Source organism: Salvelinus fontinalis, chromosome 11 (assembly GCF_029448725.1).
Source record: "Salvelinus fontinalis isolate EN_2023a chromosome 11, ASM2944872v1, whole genome shotgun sequence".
Taxonomy (NCBI): Eukaryota; Metazoa; Chordata; class Actinopteri; order Salmoniformes; family Salmonidae; genus Salvelinus; species Salvelinus fontinalis.
Window position 1 is genome coordinate 44,585,803 of NC_074675.1, and position 22,837 is coordinate 44,608,639.

The window sequence follows — 22,837 nt, forward strand, 5'->3', positions numbered from 1 at the left end:
TAGGTTTGCTCAAAATCTTTCAATAGCGTCCATTCTTTATACAACAACCCTGTCTGGACCACTACAAAACAACTGAACATGTTAACTTGTTTCTTTATCAGGCAGTGGAAGGTGATTCAGGAGGGCATGAGAAATCCTGTAAGTTTATTTGTCAACATTTGATGTGTGATTATTTGATAGAAAGTTGGACATGAAGTTTATCATATTGACTAACTAAGCACTTGACAACACAGCCCCTCAAGAATAAATATCATGCTCTTTTTTTGTATTGAAACAGACAACCAAAGTACACCTTGCCAAAATGTGTAGGAAGATAGCGAAAACGGTTTCCCACATTGCGGTAGAGATCCTCATACCGACCCTTGCACAAATATTAGAGCTTGATGCCGCTGGAGAAGCTAGTTCCTCTCCCTCACTGACTGGATCAGAGTGCGCCAACATTGCAAGCATCCAGGAACATGTGGTGAAATTGAATGAAGATGGTCTACCTAAGAGGCCTGGCAGTGGAAGGTCCCTGTGCAGTCAACGGGTCAGGACTCCCTACCCCTCGGCCACTGATTTTGAGCAGTCACACATGGTGACATTTGATGACAAAGATCTATCCACAAGGCCCAGCAGTGGAAGGTCTCTGTGCAGTCAACGGGTCAAGAGTCCCTACCCCTCATCCACTGAATTTGAACAGAGGCTGGAATTGATCCGCGAACACAGTTACCACAACAGAGAATTGAGGACGAGCGGCAGCGGCAGACATTATTACAGCTCCCACACACCCACTCCACGTTCTTCCACAAGGTATGTTCACCAACCACACTTCAACTGTGTGCCTGACCTGGTCTCCCTGGTGGCGCAGTGGTCTAGGGCACTGCATCGCAGCGTTAGCTGCGCCACCAGAGACTCTGGGTTCGCGCCCAGGCTCTGTCGCAGCCGGCCGCGACCGGGAGGTCCGTGGGGCGACGCACAATTGGCCTAGCGTCGTCCGGGTTAGGGAGGGTTTGGCCGGTAGGGATATACTTGTCTCATCGCGCACCAGCTACTCCTGTGGCGGGCCGGGCGCAGTGCGCGCTAACCAAGGGAGGCAGGTGCACAGTGTTTCCTCCGACACATTGGTGCGGCTGGCTTCCGGGTTGGAGGCGCGCTGTGTTAAGAAGCAGTGCGGCTTGGTTGGGTTGTGTTTCGGAGGACGCATGGCTTTCGACCTTCGTTCTCCCGAGCCCGTACGGGAGTTGTAGCGATGAGACAAGATAGTAATTACTAGCAATTGGATACCACGAAAATTGGGGAGAAAATGGGGTAAAATTAAAATTAAAATAAAAAACTGTGTGCCTGACCTGACTGATCTTGGCACCGTATACATACTAAATTCAAGCCAACTTTTTCATACATTACACAGCATATGACACTTCTAAGAATGAAAAGCTAATGAACGACTGTTTTTATGGTAAAGTAAGAAGGCAGACACCACAGCTTTAGAGAACTAAATATTATAATTATTGTGATTTAGGTGAATTTAAAGTATTTATTTTTAGAGATCAATATGTAAACATTAGCCAAGATTGATAAATTCTTGTGTTTGTTTTGAAGTTCCCAGACATCATTGCAGAGGGCACAATGAGGAGATGCTCGACTGACAGATCCTCTGAATGCCCTCTTTGGGATCACAGAGGCCACAATTCTCCAAACGCTGGGTGATCAATCCTGCTCTTCTGGCTCACCTGGATTGACCAGATCCGTGGTCAGAGATGTCGTGAGTCAGGTGAACTCTGACATCTCACTGATCATCTCCTGTTCCAGCTCAGGTAAATCAAGACCGGTGTTGTGTGACACCTGCAGGCGATATACCATGCAGGCCGCCCAGAAGCTGGTGTCTGCAATCTGTGCCAAGCTGTCGAGGTTTGGAGTCACTGGACAGGCTGCGCCTCAAGCCAAAACCAATCCATCTAAGGAGAATGTGGACATTGAGGCTTCCTTTGCACTGTCGACAGGAGAGGTCATGGCTGTTATGGTCAACTCCAGAGAATGCCAGGAAGGAGAGTAAGGAACAATGGATGTGCTTCGAGAAATAACACACAAAGTAAAGTTTTGGCTTCAAGGGATAGTGTTGGTGGTCTTCTGGAAGACTCCCTAGCGGAGAAAAAGTATCTGAAAGAGACTGTATCCCCTGGCAACATGGTGAGTCCAAACATCCTTATACTTTCACCTTCTGAGAAAAAGCTTAGATCTCCTGTAATGCCAACCATTGAGAAATTCTCCAGTGGTGAATTGAAGTCAGAAGCCACTAACGCTATTAGCAAAGTGCTCATTAGGTCTAGCAGAAGTCTATCTGCACAAATGTCTGCTTGCACACCTGAGCATTCAAGTAATCTGGCCAGTGAAAGGAATCTGCCAGCTATGCCAGAACTTTTAACAACTACAATTAATGTAGGTTCTGAAGCCTCTGAAATAATGGATTCCTTTCTGAGCGATATGACATGTATCGCAAAATCAGATTTCACAAAAATGAAAGCTCTACCCGTGGCCCTTAACCTTTCTAAAAGGTTGCAGAATACGCTGAGGGGATTTTACTCTCGACTTTTGGCCCCTAACAGCTCAGATCGAGACAAAGAGGAGAATCTAGAGCAAGCTAAAAACATTTCTGCTCCTACTTTGATCCAAAAGTCATTTGGATCCAACAAGAGTGAGCGTATGCTTCCAGGGGTCATCTCACCAGGAGAAGTGGCTCTTCATAGACATCAGAGCGAAAGCTCCAGACCTATGATGGCTTTTAGCCCTCAGATCATTCAGCTTCACCTCGAGTCTACCACTAAGGAGGTTGTGAGCACAATTGTGTCATGTTACAAGCCAGAAGTTCCTGAGGAAGTATTGACATATTCAGATGAAAAGATGTCATCGGATATGTCCCTTTTGGCTACTGAGTTTGTGGACCACGTCATAGCTTGGTTAAAGGTCATCTCTGCCGCAAGTTCTGCAACTTCTTCATCAGAGAGTTTGTGCGTTTCTCCTAATGCATTCATTTGCAAACTCTCCAGTGAAATGTTTCAGCCACAGGCTGTGAAACAAGTCCTAATTAAATCTGTCAGGTGTTTTCCAACTCAGGAAGTTCCAGCATATAAGAGTCCCACACTAGTCGGGTCAGTCAATCAGATTTGGCATTCAACAGGATTCCTCCTCAACTTCCTTTATGAGCATGGACTCATCTACTTTTGGTGTTGTTGCAGCTGTTGTGAAAGACATGAAGAGCCTGTTGCAGACCACCGAATCAACTGATAGTCTACAGCCAACTGATTCTGCCCTTCTACATGGTACCACAAGTTATTCTGAAACTTCAAGCAAGAGCTGGCAAAGTGGTGTTGCCATTTCTGACTTTAAACTTTGGTCTACAGCACAGACTATTTATAGGCACCTGCGGAACAACCTGAGAGAGTTTTTCATCCGGCATCATCAACCAGATGTAAAAAACCACGAATGCTACCCTGACGCAAGCCAAGAAAAGCAGCAGTCAAATCTTGCTTGCCATCCAAGAGGACATGACCAGATCGGAGGAATTGATGACCTCACGGGAGCTGGTGCAACTCCATGACATTGTGGGAACGATGCTGGAGGGTGTGGAGACAGTTTGCAGTGAGGATGATACAGAGCAGGAGTGGCAAGAGCTTCAAAGGCCTTCAACTTCTTTATCTACTGCTTCAAAAGGCTCAAGGTCTCAGAGATTGAACAATACTCACACTCTCCCAGGAACTCCAATGTCAACTGAGTTACTGGACAGTAGCTTCCTTGTCATTAGAAGCACATGTATTGATGCAAGAGATGATATTACATTCGGGGCCTCATTGAGTGGCCTAGGAAAAACCCTGAATGGTGTGGTGAGCTTTATCATTGAACATCTTGATCCTGAAGTGATGCAGCAGATCACTTCTCCAGACTCTGATCTACATCACTAGAAGAACTTATCTCAAAGGAGAAGATCCCCTCATTGTGCCATGACCTTGCTGCTCAACTTGAGAGCCTCATTCGGGCGCAGAACAGCATCCCACTAATCAAATCGGTGGCAGTCGCTAAGTGTGTCTCTGACACAGTTTTGCTTAACCTTGCAAGGAGGGAAAACCAAGTGGGGAAACCCTTCTCCTCCAAACTCATCTACATGTTCGCTGAGGAATTAGTGAAGCAATTGCTGCTTCCTTTGATCTTCCCTCCTTCATTGTGGGGCTTGGATCAGGAAGTCTCCCTTTACGATGTTCCGTCGAGCACATCTAGTCACCGCAGCTCAAGTTCCACTACTTCTCGAGTGACTGTACTTGATGGTAGTAGCTCTCTGGTGTCTTCTAGTTCTTCGCAGATTTACGATGACACAGTGAATCTGTTCACAAGCGCGATCTGCCACCAAGTGATGGACAACATTTCTGGAGCCTCTAGTCACACAGTGGAGGACAACATCCATGACAGAGAGGCATCCATCATTGCTACTGGGTCTGTGGAGCGGGCCCAGAGTGATTCCAATTCTCTTCAGGCTGTGAAACAAGGCAAATGGATGTTCAGATTCCTCCCAAAGATTTCCAAGTTCAGACTCAACCTCAAGGTAAACCAGAAATGGGTCTAAGTGAAATGTTATTATTGAGTTTTGCTGTAATTTTTTGGTGTTTATTACTTGCTGTTTGGTATCTTACTACACAATATGAAGACCTCTCAATGGTATTACTTTATACTTGTTGCTGTTGAATAAATTATGTATTTTTAAGAATTACATTCAGTAAGACATTTTATTTTGAAACAATAAGTGCTTCAGGCAGCGCAACAAAAAGGAGGTACAGCCCTCAGAGGAATTCCAGGACCAGATTAAGGTTCCCCGGGAAGAGGACCATTGCATACGTAAGTCTAACTGCTATTTATTATTTTATCACAGGTTTCTTTATATACAGTGGGCTCCAAAATTACTGGCACCCCTGACTGGCAATGCACAAATAATGCTTAAACAAATATAAACAATATAAATATAGAGATAAACTCAAAATACCAACATGTGTCACGCCCTGGCCTTAGTATTCTTTGTTTTCTTTATTATTTTAGTTAGGTCAGGGTGTGACATGGGGAATGTTTGTGTTTTGTTGGTTTTGGGTGTTTTTTATGGTAAAGGGGTTGTTGTGTAGTATATGGGTTTGTGTGGAGTTCAGGTGTCTAGCGTTGTCTATGTATGTTTAGTTGTCTAGGAGAGTCTATGGTTACCTGAATGAGTTCCCAATTAGAGACAGCTGATTTTGGTTGTCTCTGATTGGGAGCCTTATTTAGGGTAGCCATAGGCTCTCATTGGTTGTGGGTAATTGTCTATGTGATACGTTTGTAGCCAGTGTGTGCACATCGTTGTTTTAGCGTCACGATCGTTTTGTTTAGTGTTTAAGTGTTTTTGTTTCGTGTGCCTTCTTCGTTAAATAAAAGGAGATGGCTTATTTTCCAAGTGCTGCGTATTGGTCCGTCAATCCTCCACACGATCGTGACAGAATTACCCACCATAGGACCAAGCGGCATGGAAAGCGGCAACAGGACCTACCTACACAAGATTCATGGACATGGGAGGAGATACTGGATGGTAAGGGGCCGTGGGCTCAACCGGGAGAATATCGCCTTCCTCGTGAAGAGCTGGAGGCAGCTAAAGCCGAGAGGAGGCGATATGAGGAGGCAGCACGGAGACAAGGCTGGAAACCCGTGAGTACAACCCAAAAATTTCTTGGGGGGGGCCTTAAAGGGAGTGTGGCGAAGTCAGGTAGGAAACCTGCGCCTACTCCCTGTACTTACCGTGGAGAGCGGGAGTACGGGCAGACACCGTGTTACGCAGTAGAGCGCACGGTGTCTCCTGTACGCGTGCATAGCCCGGTTCGGTACATTTCAGCTCCACGTATCGGCCGGGCTAGACTGAGCGTTGAGCCGTATGTCATGAAGCCGGCCCAACGCATCTGGTCACCAGTGCGTCTCCTCGGGCCGGCGTACATGGCACCAGCCTTACGCATGGTGTCCCCGGTTCGCCTACATAGGCCGGTGCGGGTTATTCCACCTCCCCGCACTGGTCAGGCGACGGGGAGCATACAACCAGGTAAGGTTGGGCAGGCTCGGCGTTCAAGGGAGCCAGTACGCCTGCACGGTCCGGTATTTCCGGCGCCACCTCCCCGCCCCAACCCAGTACCACCAGTGCCTCCTCCACGCACTAGCTATATGGTGCGTGTCTCCAGCCCTTTACCACCAGTGTCTAAACCACGCACCAAGCCTCCTGTGTGTTCCCAGAGTCCTGTGCGTCCTGTTGCTGCTCCCCGCACTAGCCCTGAGATGCGTGTCCCCAGCCCGGTGCCACCAGTCCCGGCACCACGCACCAGGCCTACAGTGCGCCTCAGCCGGCAGGAGTCTGCCGTCTGCACAGCGATGACTGAACTGCCCGTCTGCCAAGCGCCATCTGAGCCATCCGTCTCCCCAGCGCCATCTGAGCCATCCGTCTCCCCAGCGCCATCTGAGCCATCCGTCTGCAATGAGCCTGCAAAGCCGCCCGTCTGCCATGAGCCTGCAAAGCCGCCCGTCTGCCATGAGCCTACTGAGCCGTCCGCCAGACAGGAGCCGCTAGAGCCGCCAGCCAGACAGGAGCCGCTAGAGCCGCCAGCCAGACAGGAGCCGCTAGAGCCGTCCGTCAGACAGGAGCCGCTAGAGCCGTCCGTCAGACAGGAGCCGCTAGAGCCGTCCGTCAGACAGGATCCGCCAGAGCCGCCAACCAGACAGGATCTGCCAGAGCCGCCAACCAGACAGGATCTGCCAGAGCCGCCAACCAGACAGGATCTGCCAGATCAGTCAGCCAGCCATGAGCAGCCAGATCCGTCAGCCAGCCATGAGCAGCCAGATCCGTCAGCTAGCCATGAGCAGCCAGATCCGTCAGCTAGCCATGAGCAGCCAGATCCGTCAGCCAGCCATGAGCAGCCAGATCCGTCAGCTAGCCATGAGCAGCCAGATCCGTCAGCTAGTCATGAGCAGCCAGATCCGTCAGCCAGCCATGAGCAGCCAGATCCGTCAGCCAGCCATGAGCAGCCAGATCCGTCAGCCAGCCATGAGCAGCCAGATCCGTCAGCTAGCCATGAGCAGCCAGATCCGTCAGCTAGCCATGAGCAGCCAGATCCGTCAGCTAGCCATGAGCAGCCAGATCCGTCAGCTAGCCATGAGCAGCCAGATCCGTCAGCCAGCCATGAGCAGCCAGATCCGTCAGCTAGCCATGGGCCGTCCCTCAGTCCGGAGCTGCAGTCCCTCAGTCCGGAGCTGCCATTCCTCAGTCCGGAGCTGCCATTCCTCAGTCCGGAGCTGCCCCTTACCCTGGTGCTGCCCCTTACCCTGGTGCTGCCCCTTACCCTGGTGCTGCCCCTTACCCTGGTACTGCCCCTTACCCTGGTACTGCCCCTTACCCTGGTGCTGCCCCTTACCCTGGTACTGCCCCTTACCCTGGTACTGCCCCTTACCCTGGTACTGCCCCTTAGTCCGGAACTGCCCCTTAATGCAGTGTGGTTAATGTGGAGGGGGGTCATCTGGAGGAAGCTAAGGAGGCGGTTAGGGACTGTGGTGACGTGGGGACCACGACCAGAGCCGGAGCCGCCACCATGGATGGAAGCCCACCCAGACCCTCCCCTAGACTGTGTAATGGTGCGCCCGGAGTTCGCACCTTAAGGGGGGGGTTATGTCACGCCCTGGCCTTAGTATTCTTTGTTTTCTTTATTATTTTAGTTAGGTCAGGGTGTGACATGGGGAATGTTTGTGTTTTGTTGGTTTTGGGTGTTTTTTATGGTAAAGGGGTTGTTGTGTAGTATATGGGTTTGTGTGGAGTTCAGGTGTCTAGCGTTGTCTATGTATGTTTAGTTGTCTAGGAGAGTCTATGGTTACCTGAATGAGTTCCCAATTAGAGACAGCTGATTTTGGTTGTCTCTGATTGGGAGCCTTATTTAGGGTAGCCATAGGCTCTCATTGGTTGTGGGTAATTGTCTATGTGATACGTTTGTAGCCAGTGTGTGCACATCGTTGTTTTAGCTTCACGATCGTTTTGTTTAGTGTTTAAGTGTTTTTGTTTCGTGTGCCTTCTTCGTTAAATAAAAGGAGATGGCTTATTTTCCAAGTGCTGCGTATTGGTCCGTCAATCCTCCACACGATCGTGACAACATGTGAGAAATACAATACTTTGTTCATGTTTCAATGGAACCAACCAAAATAATTTATTGATTTAATTAAAAATCAATGTCCTCCAAATCAAGGTTTCACAATTAATGGCACCCTTAAAGATTATTGTAAATAACATCTACCAAAATTTAACCACAAATTAAATTCCACTTATTTAAGTTTATCTAAGTCTTAAGGAACTATATTGAGCCATTACATCACTTCCTGTTTCACTAGGGTATAAAAATGAGGTAACACACATGCAATATCCCACTGTCATCCAACACCATGAAGAAAACAAAAGAACTGGCAGTTAAAAGAGACAGATGGTCGTAGACCTTCATAAATCTGGTAATGGCTACAAGAAGATTGAATATACCACTGAGCACTGTCAGGGCAATTATTTAAAAATGCAAAAGATATGAAACAGTTGAAAACCTCACGGGTAGAGGACGCAAATGCATTTTGCCTCCCATGATAGGGAGGATGGTGAGAGAAGCAACAAAATCCCCAAGAATCACTGTGAAAGAATTGCAGGCCTTGGTGGCGTCTTGGGGTCACCAGGTTTCAAAAAGCACCATCAGACGCCACCTCCACAACCACAGGCTTTTTGGAAGGGTTTCCAGAAAAAAGCCCTTTCTGACCACAAGACATAGACGCAAGCGCTTGGAGTTTGCCAAATGTCATTTAAATTATGACTGGAAGAAGGTGCTCTGGTCAGATAAGACCAAAATTGAAAGTTTTTGTCAGATACAGCATCGGCATGTTTGGCGTCGAAACAGAGATGCATACAAGGAGAGGCACCTCATACCCACAGTGAAATATGGAGGGGGGTCAGTGATGTTTTGGGGCTGTTTTAATTCCAGAGGTCCAGGGGCACTGGTTAAGATTGATGGCATAATGAATTCCACCAAGTATCAGGCAATTTTGTCTGACAATCTGGTTGCCTCTGCCAGAAGGCTGGGACTTGGCCGTAGTTGGACTTTCCAAAAAAGACAATGACCCGAAACATACCTTAAGATCCACACAGAAATGGTTCTCTGACAACAAAATCAATGTTCTGCCATGGCCATCTCAGTCGCCGGACCTCAATCCAATCAAAAACCTGTGGGCTGAGTGGAAGAGGGCAGTTGATAAGCGCAAACCCAAGAATGTGAAGGATCTGAATAGAGGAATGGTTCAAAATCCCTTCAAATGTGTTCCTTAACCTTGTCAAACATTACAGGAAAAGACTCCATGCTGTTATCCTTGCCAGAGGTGGTTGCACTAAGTACTAAATGAGGAGTGCCAATAATTATGAAACCTTGATTTTGGTTCAATTTATTTTGTATTAAATAATTGTATGATTTTGGTTGGTTCCGTTGAAACATTAATAAAGTACAGTATTTCTCACATGTTGATATTTTGAGTTTATCTCTATAATTATATTGTTTATATTTTTTAAAGTATTGTTTGTGCATTGCCAGTCAGGGGTGCCAGTAATTTTGGAGCCCACTGTATATAAACGGCATAATATTTCACTGTCCCACAACATTAGCAACATGAAAGGATGCACACACAATCATTTTAAAACCTAAAGTCCATGTAGGCTTGTTGACGGAAGTTCATGCCAACTTTCCCTTCGGTCTCCAGCACCCAACATAGTGCCAAAGGCTGTCATGGCTCCACTTCAAGAGAGTTGTCTCTCCACTTCTCAACCCAAGGAGAAGAAACACAAACCCTCAATCTTTGTCAGGATGTTCTCGGCCATCAACAGAGGCTTTTGGAGCACCTTAAAATGTTAATCTAACAAGTAACAATTGTTAAAACAAGTAACAGCACTTAATTAAGAAAATAAAGATTTACTGCATTCAAGTCATTTCCATTGTAATCATTTCATGTCGTTTTTCACAAGAAGACACTAAAATGAAATGTAACTCACTTGGTGAAATGTATTTCATAACAGATTATTCATGCTGCTTTGTGATTGCCACTAGAGCATTAGGAGGCTCTGACTGTGAAAGTAGTTCACTAATCCGATGCTCAACAAATACGCTGTTTATTTATCAGTTTGCATTTGGTTCAGCATTGTCAATATTGAGTGAACACTGTAAATAAGGTTTCAGTAAACTACTTACTTCAGTTGATTGAAAAACTATTGGTATAATATGGACCTCGAGGGGACCTGTAACATCAAGCAATTGAGAGATCTAGGATAAATACACATAGAATATACAGCAACATATGCACTGTAGCCTACATAAAAAAATGGCCACCTCTGAAAAAGAATACACGATAACAAAGGGAAAGAACAGGTTGAGAAATTATTCTGAAAACAATGTATGGCCAATCACATGCTGCCTTCAGAGGTAAAGTCTCACTGGAGATACAGATTAATTTTCAACATCATAGGGTTGGGGGAAAATAACTTTGAATTCTAGAAATAACTGAATCTGTGAAAGTCAAATCTCTGCTATTCAAAGAAAATGAAAACCTCACAGAATAGTAAGGCATGGTAAACCATAACCTCAAATTATATCTAGACTACAGAGCTCAATCTGTGAGAGCCAATCCTCTGGGGGTCACAGAAGAAGGAAATAAACAATTCTGATAAACAATTCACATAATAGTAGGGTAAAGCATCACTGACATAGGTCTCTAGTCTAACTCACATAACTCAGCTGTGGTCTTAAAGCAATGAAGCCAGAACCCAGGATAGAGGGGCTGAGTGAATCTGGTCTGGACACTGTGGAGGAGGGTCATTGTGTCAGAGACACTGTAGAAGGACAGAGTGCCCGCCTGGGGATCCAGGTACTTATTCTAGTTCTGTGATTTACAGCAGTAGACACACACACAGAAGAACAACTACAGACATGTGAATAAATAACATGTTTATTCACTCCTTTCACTGACACAAAGCAGGTATTCCAAGGTTATCATTAGTTATATGGGCTTTTCTGCATATACAGTTGTTAACAGGCTTATACGGTAGGCCTAACTAACTGAGTTGCTGTGTGTTTCTACAGTCTTTCTAACATGTGTCTTTTTAGTCTGTGCAGGCTATGTGTGCTGCCGTACGTGTCTGTCTGTCTGTGTCTTTCTATGGCAGCTCCATCATGTTGTGTTCTTCCAGTATGCTCTGTATGCGTGTGTATACCTCTCTCATAACGTCTACAACAATGTTGAGCACCGGCCCAACCTCCTCCTCTTTTCTCACACAAACTATATCCAGGAACACGCTTCTGTCTGGCAGCGCTACAAACACCAGCTCAGCCGCGCTGCGGATCAACCAGGGGTGATGGGGGGCCAGGGCCACGGTGTACGCATCCCTAGGGAACAGGGGCAAGGTTAGGGTTAGTGTGTGCGTGTGTGTGCATGAGTGAGAGAGCAGGCATCTGTGCCCACGGTACTGGCAAGCTGGCATGGCCATCAGGCTATGGGTAGTGTGAGACTTGGTCTTCAATAATTTAGTGAAATTGTGAAGTAACCTTTTGAGTGTGTGTGCAAGTGTGTGTATGCTTTCTGTCTAAAGATACCTGCAGAGCTCCCCAGGGGTGCGGTAAACCCCCTGTGCGTCCGGTCCCTCCCCCAGGCCCTGCAGTAGCAGCAGGATCCAGAGCAGCGAACGGTGGAGCCGCAGCAGATTTCTGCAGCCGGAGCGCGTCCGCACACTGAAGTTCACCAAGCCCCTTTGCAGCTCCGACTCCACCATGGAACGCACTGAACTGTAGGCCGCTGGACCTTGTAGTCCTGATGTGAGAGTTTGTAGTCCAGAGTGTCCTTCTACTGGACTACGTTTCTCAAGGTCCTCTTTCTCCTGCTGGGCCAGCTCTCTGATGACAGCGATCTTATCGTTGACCTTCTGAGAGAAAAAACTGACCAGAGGTCCGAGAGATTCCATAAACCTAGAGAGAGAGGAGTGGGGAATCAATGTAGAGCTCTTCACCTAACAACTCCTTACTGCATCATTCATGGCAAGTTTAAAAGGTGTTCCCCTTATAAACACTCTCACACACTCTCACACACACACAGACACACACACACCATACTTGATGAGTTCGTCCCAGCTGTAGAGGTAGTGTTCCAGCAGAACATCATCAGAGTGCGTAGCCATGGAAGAGGTCAGGTGGGACATGAGACGCCACACCTGGAACTGTTGACCTTGACACACCTGGAGAGGGGGCACAGAACCTAACACTACACCCCTCTCACCCTGCTGTCCCCCACTCTGCACCCCTCCTGGATGAGGAATAACAGGGCTCTCCGGCTGGCACAAGGGAGAGAGGCAGAGAAGATGAATGCACAAAACGAGAGGTATCATCTACACTACATGACCAAAAGTATGTGAACACCCTTTCAAATTAGTCAATTCAGCTATTTCAGGCACACCCGTTGCTGACAGGTGTATAAACTGAGCACACAGCCATGCAATCTCCATAGACAAACACTGACAGTAAAGCTGCCCTGGTCAACTGTAAGTGATGTAATTGTGAAGTGGAAACTTTCAGGAGCAACAACGGCTCAGCCGTGAAGTGGTAGGCCACACAAGCTCACAGAACGGGACAGCGGAGTGCTGAAAAATTGTCTGTCCTCGGTTGCAACACTCACTCCCACGTTCTAAACTGCCTCTGGAAGCAACGTCAGCACAAGAACTGTTTCGTTGGGAGTGCCATGAAATGGGTTTCCATGGCTGAGCAGCCGCACACACGCCTAAGATCACCATTGGAATGCCGACTGCAAGCCAGGCCTAATCACCCAACATCAGTACTCGACCTCACTAATGCTCTTATGGCTGAATGGAAGCAAGTCCCAGAAGCAATGTTCCGACATCTAGTGGAAATCCTTCCCAGAAGAGTGGAGGCTGTTATTGCAGCAAAGGGGGGGACCAACTCCACATTAATGCCCATGATTTTGGAATGAGATGTTCGACGAGCAGGTGTCCAAATACTTTTGGACACCTTTAATATATCTTTATTATATATTAAAATCTTTCACTTGGTTTCACACTACAATATAAATTATAGAACGACTAACTAACTGTTAAGACATTTCCCTACAGGCTAAATTGTGTGTGTGTGTGTACTCACTGTTGGAAGGTAGAAATTGAAACTCAGACAGGGGTGCCAGGAGGTCTCACAATCACCCATTGCAACCTGAGCTGAGAGCGAGAGAGACACGTGTACAGTTTGTCACAATATACACACACAGCCACACAGAGAACAGTATCCGCTAAACCCTATGGTTAAAGTGGAAACTCACGGAGCCAGAAGGAACTGAGGAAGAGCAGCAGAGCCATGATGGAGGCTGGCAGCAGGTAGCGTTGCAGTCGCCCATTAATGCCCATCTTGTCTACACAAACAGGTACTGTCCTGAACACAGACACACTCAGTAGACCACCCCTCACATACTGGTAGGTAACCTCGTCCCCAGGCTATTTGCGACAGAGAGATCCGGCTGGGGAATACGACTAACTAGTAGTAAACTGCTATAGTAAAGAAACACTTCTTATTTAAGCCACACCTCCTGGAACACTCTGTACTTAACCTTTAACCTTTGGCTCTTATCTCAACCACTGTTTCATCAGCCCTCTATCAACGCACACACACACACACACACAGTCCCTGTATCTCATGAGGTCTCTAGACTCTGACCATGGGTTGGATCTTATCAGTGAAGTCACGCACGCACGCATACACACACACACAATACAGAGACAAACAAGTGTGTTATGATATATTTGATCATTTATTTTTTACAGAGACCTGCTTCACCTCACCACGTTGCTTTTAAATCAAATCAAATCAATTTATATAGCCCTTCTTACATCAGCTGATATCTCAAAGTGCTGTACAGAAACCCAGCTTAAAACCCCAAACAGCAAGCAATGCAGGTGTAGAAGCACGTCCATGTCTTACATGAAGAGGTACAGTGTGTGTGTTTTACAGTGTGTGTGTGTTACAGTGTGTGTGTAAGTCTGTCGGTGGGTTGGCATTGTGTCTATGATGTTAGTGTGTTTGCAATGGCACATGGCAGTATAGATAGTGTTTGATAATGTGTCATTCAGTTCTCAACTCCACAGGGGGAGGGCCACAGGACTGCTGGTTTTCATTCATTTCAATTACATTATACAGTAGCTGGGGTCATCAGAGGCACTTTAGCTTAGTCTAACGCTTTGCCCCATTAGACAGCCTGGGACCTGCCTGTCCTCTCCTATTGGCCATGGAGTCTGAGCGGAGTGTCTGGTTGGCTGCTCCTGAAGCAGTGGCAGGGCTAGGATTCTGGAGCACAGAGAGAGAGAGTCAGGAAGAGTTTATATACACCACAGTAGATCAATTCTCACATCTTGCCCCAAATACTTTCTGTCCTCCTGCCTTCCAGAGAAGACCGTGGTGTGACACACACACACACACACACACACACCTTACCGTTATGCCTCTGCCCCATCCAGAGAAGACAGTGGTGTGACACACACACACACACCTTACCGTTATGTCCCTGCCCCGTCCAGAGAAGACAGTGGTGTGACACACACACACACCTTACCGTTATGTCCCTGCCCCGTCCAGAGAAGACAGTGGTGTGACACACACACACACACACACACACACACCTCACCGTTATGCACCTGCCCCGTCCAGAGAAGACAGTGGTGTAACACACACACACACACACCTTACCGTTATGCCCCTGCCCCATCCAGAGAAGACAGTGGTGTAACACACACACACACACCTCACCGTTATGCACCTGCCCCGTCCAGAGAAGACAGTGGTGTAACACACACACACACACACCTCACCGTTATGCCCCTGCCCCGTCCAGAGAAGACAGTGGTGAGTCCTTTAGAGACAGAGACGTGGTTCATAGGACGGGACTGAGATTGACACAGCTCAGTTAGTAGCTCAGGACTGGAGAGAGACAGGAGAGTAGTGCAACCTACACACACACACACACAAATGTTATTGTACACCACTACGTTACACACAGCAGCTCGACTGGAGACACACACACACACATTACTACTGTACTAGTATCCATTACTATACTACTACTAGCAGTATACTATAATGGCACTACTACTGTTAGTATACCGTAACTACACTACTAGTCAGTGGTGGAAAACGTACCCAATTGTCATACTGGAGTAAAAGTAAAGATACCTTAAGAAAATCTATCTTTGTGAAAGTCACCCAGTAAAATACTACTTGATTAAAAGTCTAAAAGCATTTGGTTTTAAATATTCTAAAGTATCAAAACTAAATGTAATTGTTAAAATATACTTAAGTATTGAAAGTAAAAGCATAAATCATTTCAAATTCCTTATATTAAGCAAACCAGACGGCACCATTTTCTTGTTTTTTTATTTACGGATAGCCAGGGGCACGCTCCAACACTCAGACATCATTTACAAACTAAGCTTTTGTGTTTAGTAAGTCCGCAAGATCAGAGGCAACAGGGATGACCATAGATGTTCTCTTGATAAGTGCATGAATTGGACAATTTTCCTGTTTTGCTAAGCAATCAAAATGTAACGAGTACTTTTGGGTTTCAGAGAAAACGTATTGAGTAAAAAGTACATTATTTTCTTTAGGAATGTAGTGAAGTAAAAGTAGTCAAAAATATAAATAGTAAAGTAAAGTTTAGATACCTAAAAAAATACTTAAGTAGTACTTTAAAGTATTTTTACTGAAGTACTTTACACCACTGCTACTAGTATACTATGACTACACTACTATTACTACTAGTATACTATAGCCACACTACTACTGCCAGTACTACTACTATTAGTATACTATAACTACACTACAAACACTAGTGTACCATAACCACACTACTACTGGAATATTATAACTACACTGCTACTACTAGTATACTACAACTACACCACAACTACTACTAGTATACTATAACTACACTACTATTGCTAGTGTACTAGTGTACTATAACGACACTTCTACTAGTGTACTATAACTACACTATTACTAATAGTGTACTATAACTACACTGACTGCCAGTGTACTATAACTACACTACTACTACTAGTGTACTATAACTACACTACTACTACTAGTGTACTATAACTACACTACTACTACTAGTGTACTATAACTACACTACTACTACTAGTGTACTATAACTACACTACTACTACTAGTGTACTATAACTACACTACTACTACTAGTGTACTATAACTACACTACTACTACTAGTGTACTATAACTACACTACTACTACTAGTGTACTATAACTACACTACTACTACTAGTGTACTATAATGACACTACTACTAGTATACTATAACACAAGTATTACTAGTATACTATAACGACACTACTATAACTAGTATACTATAACTACATTACCACTACTAGTATACTATGACGACACTTCTACTACTAGTATACAATAACAACACCACTGCTACTAGTGTACTATATATACACACACTACTACTACGAGTGTACTATATATACACTACGACCAGAATACTATAACTACACTACTAATACTAGTATTCTATAACTACACAACTAATACTAGTGTACTACAACTACACAACTACTATAATATACCTACACTACTACTAGCATACTGTAACCCCACTACTACCACGAGTATACTAAAACTACACTTCTACTAGTATACTATAACTACACTACTACTACTAGTATACTATACCGACACACCTACTACTAGTATACTATAACTACAATTCTACTACTAGTGTACTGTAACGACACTAGTATTACTAGTATACTATAATGACACTACTATTACTAGTATAGTATAACTACACTACTACTACACTATAACTACACTTCCACTATATACAATAACTACACTACCACTAGTATAACATAACTACACTATGACTAGTATACTATAATTACATTACTACTACTAGTATACTACAGTTCTACTACTAGAATACTGTAACGACACTACTACTAGTAGTATACTATAACGGCACTACTGCTAGTTGTATACTATAACGACACTACTGCTAGTACTAGTATACTATAACTATACTACTACGGGTATACTACAGTTGCACTACTACTACACTAACTACACTTCTACTAGTGTACTATAACTACACTTCTACTAGTGTACTAGAACTACACTTCTACTAGTAATGTACTATAACGACACTACTACTAGTATACCATATCGACACTACTACTACTACTAGTATACTATAACGACACTACTACTACCAGTGTACTACAACGACACTACTTCTAGTATACTATAACACTAGTATTACTAGTATACTATAACGACACTACTACTACCAGAGTACTATAACCACACTACTACTACTAGTATACTATACTACTACTGGTATACTACAGTTACACCACTACTACTACTGCTATACTATAACTACACTTCTACTAGTATATTATAACTACACTTCTAATAGTATACTGTAACTACACTTCTACTACTAGTGTACTATAACGACACGACTACTACTTGGGTACTATAACGACACTATTATTACTAGTATACTATAATGACACTACTATTACTAGTATAACTACACTACTACACTATAACTACACTGCCACTATATACAATAACTACACTACTACTAGTATAACATAGCTACACTACTACTAGTATAACATAACGACACTACTACTAGTATACTATAATGACAAGTATAACTAGTATACTATACCTACACTAATACTACTAGTATACTATAACTACACTACCACTAGTACTATATACAATAACTACACTGCTACTAGTATACCATAACTACATTGCCACTACTAGTATACGATAACAACATTACTACTACTAGTATACTATAACGACATTTCTACTACTAGTATTCTGTAACGACACTACTACTAGTAGTATACTAAAACGACACTACTGCTACTAGTGTACTATAATGACACTACTATTACTAGTATAGTATAACTACACTACTACACTATAACTACACTGCCACTATATACAATAACTACACTACTACTAGTATAACATAGCTACACTACTACTAGTATAACATAACAACACTACTACTAGTATACTATATCGACACTACTATTACTAGTATACTATAACGGCACTACTACTACTAGTGTACTATAACGACATTTCTACTACTAGTATTCTGTAACGACACTACTGCTACTAGTGTACTATAATGACACTACTATTACTAGTATAGTATAACTACACTACTACACTATAACTACACTGCCACTATATACAATTACTACACTACTACTAGTATAACATAACGACACTACTACTAGTATACTATATCGACACTACTATTACTAGTATACTATAACGGCACTACTACTACAAGTGTACTATAACAACACCACTACTAGTATACTATAACACTAGTATTACTAGTATACTATAATGACAAGTATAACTAGTATACTATAACTACACTAATACTGCTAGTATACTATAACTACACTACCACTACCACTAGTACTATATACAATAACTACACTGCTACTAGTATACCATAACTACATTACCACTACTAGTATACGATAACAACATTACTACTACTAGTATACTATAACAACATTTCTATTACTAGTATTCTGTAACGACACTACTACTAGTAGTATACTATAACGACACTACTGCTACTAGTGTACTATATATATATATACACACGACGAATACTAGTGTACTCTATATACACTACCAGTATACTATAACTACACTACTACTACTAGTATACTTTAACTACACCACTACGGGTATACTACAGCTACACTACTACTACTACCAGAGCACTATAACTGCACTACTAATACTAGTATAATATAGCTACACTGCTAATACTCGTGTACTACAACTACACAACTACTAGTATACTATACCTACACTACTACCAGCATACTATAACTCCACTACAAGTATACTAAAACCACACTACTACTAGTATACTAAAACGACATTACCACTAGTATACTATAACGACACTACTACTGATAATATACTATAGCGACACTACTTCTGCAGGTATACTATAACGACACTACTACTTTTAGTATACTATAACGATACTACTACTGCTAGAATACTATAACAACAATACTACCCGTATACTAAAACGACACTACTACTCGTATACTAAAACGACACTACTACTAGTATACTATAACGACACTATTTCTGCAGGTATACTATAACGACACTACTACTTTTAGTATACTATAACGATACTAATACTGCTAGAATACTATAACGACACTACTACTAGTATACTAAAAACACACTACTACTAGTATACTAAAACAACACTACTACTAGTATACTATAACGACACTCCTAGTATTAGACTGTAAGTACATTACTAGTAGTACACTACAACTACACTACTACTACTACTTGTATACTATAAATACACTATTGACAGTAAACTACACATTCACTACTAGTAGTATATTATAACGACACTACTACCACACTATAACTCCATTACTATTAATAGTATACCATACCTCCATTACTACCACTGGTATACTATAACACATTACTACTATTGGTATAATATAACACCACTACTACTACTAGTATACTGTAACGACACTACTACTGGTTGTTTACTATAACTACACTGCCTTTACTATAACTACACTACTACTACTATTGGTAGTTTACTATAACGACACTACTACTACTCTATAACGACACTACTACTAGTAGTATACCATAACGACACTACTACTACTCTATAACGACACTACTACTAGTAGTATGCTATAACGACACTACTACTACTAGTATGCAATAATGACACTACTACTACTAGTATACTATAACGACACTACTACTACTAGTATACTATAACGACACTACTACTACTAGTATACTATACTGACACTACTACTAGTATACTATACGACAATACTACTCACATACTATACCGACATTACTACTAGTATACTATAACGACACTACTACTACTACTATTCAGTAGCTGAAAACTGGAGAGAGACAAGCATCACATGACTTTACTATCAGTACTAGACCATGGCACTGCTTCAAAACTCACCCTCTTTAGTGGGCATGGAGAGGGACAGGGGCTGTGGGGGGGAGGTAAGGGTGGAGGTGGTGATGGAGGTAAAGGGGGAGACCAGGGTGGAGCTGGGGGAGGTGAGGACATCGCTGGTGTCACAGGAGACAGTTCTCAGACCACGGCTAGCTCTCCTCAGAAACTCAGCCTGGAGCTGGGGACTGGACAGGGAGAGGGGTGGAGGAGGGGAGGAAAGAGGTGGAGGAGGGGAGGAAAGAGGGGGAGGAGGGGAAGAGAAGAGGGACACAGAGGGGGAGACAGAGGGAGAGAGTTGGTGGGGAAGGTTTTGGTGTCTAGCCGAATCGTTGTCGGGGGAAGCAGCTCTGGGAGCTCTTCTCAGAAACTCAGCCTGGAGCTGGGGACTGGACAGAGAGAGGGGTGGAGGAGGGGAGGAAAGAGTGGGAGGAGGGGAGGAGAAGGGGGGGACAGAGGGAGAGGGTTGGTGGGGAAGGTTTTGGTGTCTAGACGAATCGTTGTCAGGGGAAGCAGCTCTGGGAGCTCTCCTCAGAAACTCAGCCTGGAGCTGGGGACTGGACAGAGAGAGGGGTGGAGGAGGGGAGGAAAGAGTGGGAGGAGGGAAGGAGAAGGGGGAGACAGAGGGAGAGGGTTGGTGGGGAAGGTTTTGGTGTCTAGCCGAATCATTGTCAGGGTAAGCAGCTCTGGGAGCTCTCCTCAGAAACTCAGCCTGGAGCTGGTGACTGGACAGAGAGAGGGGGGGAGGAGGGGAGGAGGGCTGGAGGGGAAGGGTTTGGGGTCGAGCTGAATCCTGGGGCGAAAGTGATGTTGAAGATCTCATTGGAATGATGAGGACTTCTCCAACTGGATGCTGTAGGAGAGGACAAGAAAGAGAGAGACAGAAGAGAGAAAGAACGAGAGGTAGAGAGAGAGGGGGGTTGGTGTATGATCAGTGGTGGAAAAAGTACCCAATTGTCATACTTGAGTAAAAGTAAAGATACATTAATAGAAAATGACTCAAGTAAAAGTGAAAGTCACACAGTAAAATACTGCTGGAGTAAAAGTCTAAAAGTATTTGGTTTTAAATATACTTAAGTATCAAAAGTAAATGTAACTGCTAAAATATACTTAAGTATTGAAAGTAAAAGTAAAAATAATTTCAAATTCCTTATATTTTGCAAACCAGATGGCACCATTTTCTTGTTTTTTTTAAGGATAGCCAGGGGCACACTCCAACACTTAGACATCATTTATAAACTAAGCATTTGTGTTTAGTGAGTCCACCAGATCAGATAAGTGTATGAATTTGACAATTTTCCTGTCCTGCTAAGCATTCAAAATGTAACGAGTACTTTTGGGTTTCAGAGAAAATGTATGGAGTAAAAAGTACATTATTTTCTTTAGGAATGTAGTGTAGTAAAAGTAGTCAAAAATATATAAACAGTAAAGTACAGATACCCCCAAAAACTACTTAAGTAGTACTTCCAAGTATTTTTACTTAAGTACTTTACACCATTGGGTATGATCATCAGACGTTCTGCAACAGATACTGTTTCATTGAATCACAATAAAATATTCCGATATTTTACCTCTTTCCTCTCCATGGCAGCAGTAGTATCAATGGGGGTCTGGGCTATATAGCCCTGCACACAGAGAAACACACACACACACACAACATATTCACACAATCTGTACAGTGTGCACACTTATAATCCAATCGGTTTTGCGCTCCTCAGAGAACACAGAGCTTGGCCAATCAAGGGCTGATGTCTATAGGCAGTGTTGAGAGGATTTTCAGCATCAAATAAATCATATAAAAAAGCGAAAATAAACATTAAAATAAAATCATGCTTCTCTGAGTGAAAACTGAGTTATTTGGCTTGGCTATGCCCGTTTGAAATGGACGCCAGCTGTAGCCTAAAGTTTATTGTGCCTAATGATCACCGCGTATTGAAAGAGGGATTAATCTGCCCACGGTCTCTGCCATCCCCCGATAGTGGTTTAGGGTTTGGGTAGGATAATCGGATCCAAGATCTGTGTTAAAAGGACGACCCATACACCCATTCATTCCAGTCTACTCACCTTGCGCGCTCCTGCGGTCGACTCGCTTGAAAGCTCGAGGCGCCCCCGTTCCGCTACAAGCTTTGCTTAACAGCTGCTCGCGCCACGTTCCTGGATTTCCGTACACACAACACTCCCTCACCGGGCAAAGTCTGCCGTGCGAACATTGACCGATTATTGTACCGAGCCTAGCGCAGTCATCCGCCATTTTCACAGCGCCCGATGCAAGCGCAGCTTTCACTCGTTGGTAGGAGCGCTCAACCTCCCAGTTCTGTAAATGGGCTACAAACACACATACAGCCTACTCCGACGTCCTGTCTGCGCCAAATCAGGCGCTACCTTCGCTCTCATCCACCGCTTGTCACTATAGTTAGCACAGCCACAAAGTCATAAACCCGCCTATTTCAACCATTTCTCTTCTTTAAACGATTTTAACCCTAATCCTACCCACACTACTGCTGACCTTATGCCTAACCATAAATTAAGAGAACAAAGCTATTTATTTTTTTCATTAAGTTTTACAATATAGCCAATTCTGACTTTGTGGCTGTGGTCACTAGTGGAACCCCCCCAATATGCGTACATTAATAATTAACGTCCCTTTA

General features: G+C 43.9%; 2 protein-coding genes across 6 annotated transcripts; one reads left to right on the forward strand and one right to left on the reverse strand.

Moving 5' to 3' along the window:
- The first annotated feature begins 3,928 nt into the window (after window positions 1-3,928).
- On the forward strand, window positions 3,929-10,017 carry LOC129865800 (uncharacterized). Its single transcript, XM_055938813.1, has 3 exons — window positions 3,929-4,573; window positions 4,773-4,863; window positions 9,796-10,017. Exons 1-3 carry the CDS (start codon window positions 4,139-4,141, stop codon window positions 9,945-9,947), a joined length of 678 nt encoding a protein of 225 aa, XP_055794788.1. The 5' UTR covers window positions 3,929-4,138; the 3' UTR covers window positions 9,948-10,017.
- A 1,001-nt stretch (window positions 10,018-11,018) lies between these two features.
- On the reverse strand, window positions 11,019-22,659 carry LOC129865795 (ceramide-1-phosphate transfer protein-like). Of its 5 annotated transcripts, none has more exons than XM_055938809.1 (9): window positions 22,254-22,580; window positions 21,761-21,814; window positions 20,196-21,042; window positions 14,942-15,078; window positions 13,402-14,420; window positions 13,230-13,295; window positions 12,192-12,409; window positions 11,679-12,047; window positions 11,019-11,471 (listed from the first exon to the last, which is right to left on the reverse strand). In XM_055938809.1, the coding sequence occupies exons 5-9, from the start codon at window positions 13,474-13,476 to the stop codon at window positions 11,243-11,245; spliced, it is 957 nt and encodes a 318-aa protein (XP_055794784.1). In that variant the 5' UTR covers window positions 13,477-14,420; window positions 14,942-15,078; window positions 20,196-21,042; window positions 21,761-21,814; window positions 22,254-22,580; the 3' UTR covers window positions 11,019-11,242. The 5 variants fall into 5 exon arrangements, with proteins under 5 accessions (XP_055794784.1, XP_055794782.1, XP_055794783.1 ...); XM_055938807.1 differs by having other exon boundaries at window positions 13,230-13,300; window positions 22,254-22,576; XM_055938808.1 differs by lacking the exons at window positions 14,942-15,078; window positions 20,196-21,042; window positions 21,761-21,814; window positions 22,254-22,580 and adding an exon at window positions 14,820-14,918 and having other exon boundaries at window positions 13,230-13,300.
- Window positions 22,660-22,837: the final 178 nt, after the last annotated feature.

What these genes read in the sequence shown, in the direction of transcription:
- LOC129865800 (XM_055938813.1), top strand. Translation starts at nt 4,139, where the DNA reads ATGTTCGCTGAGGAATTAGTGAAGCAATTGCTGCTTCCTTTGATCTTC. An exon ending in AGTTCAGACTCAACCTCAAG is followed by an intron (nt 4,574 to 4,772) that starts GTAAACCAGAAA and finishes TGAAACAATAAG; the next exon opens with TGCTTCAGGCAGCGCAACAA. An exon ending in GGAAGAGGACCATTGCATAC is followed by an intron (nt 4,864 to 9,795) that starts GTAAGTCTAACT and finishes TTCGGTCTCCAG; the next exon opens with CACCCAACATAGTGCCAAAG.
- LOC129865795 (XM_055938805.1), bottom strand. An exon ending in CTCCATGCCCACTAAAGAGG is followed by an intron (nt 15,079 to 20,195) that starts GTGAGTTTTGAA and finishes GTGTGTGTGTAG; the next exon opens with GTTGCACTACTCTCCTGTCT. An exon ending in GGCAGGGGCATAACGGTGAG is followed by an intron (nt 14,421 to 14,936) that starts GTGTGTGTGTGT and finishes TCTGTGCTCCAG; the next exon opens with AATCCTAGCCCTGCCACTGC.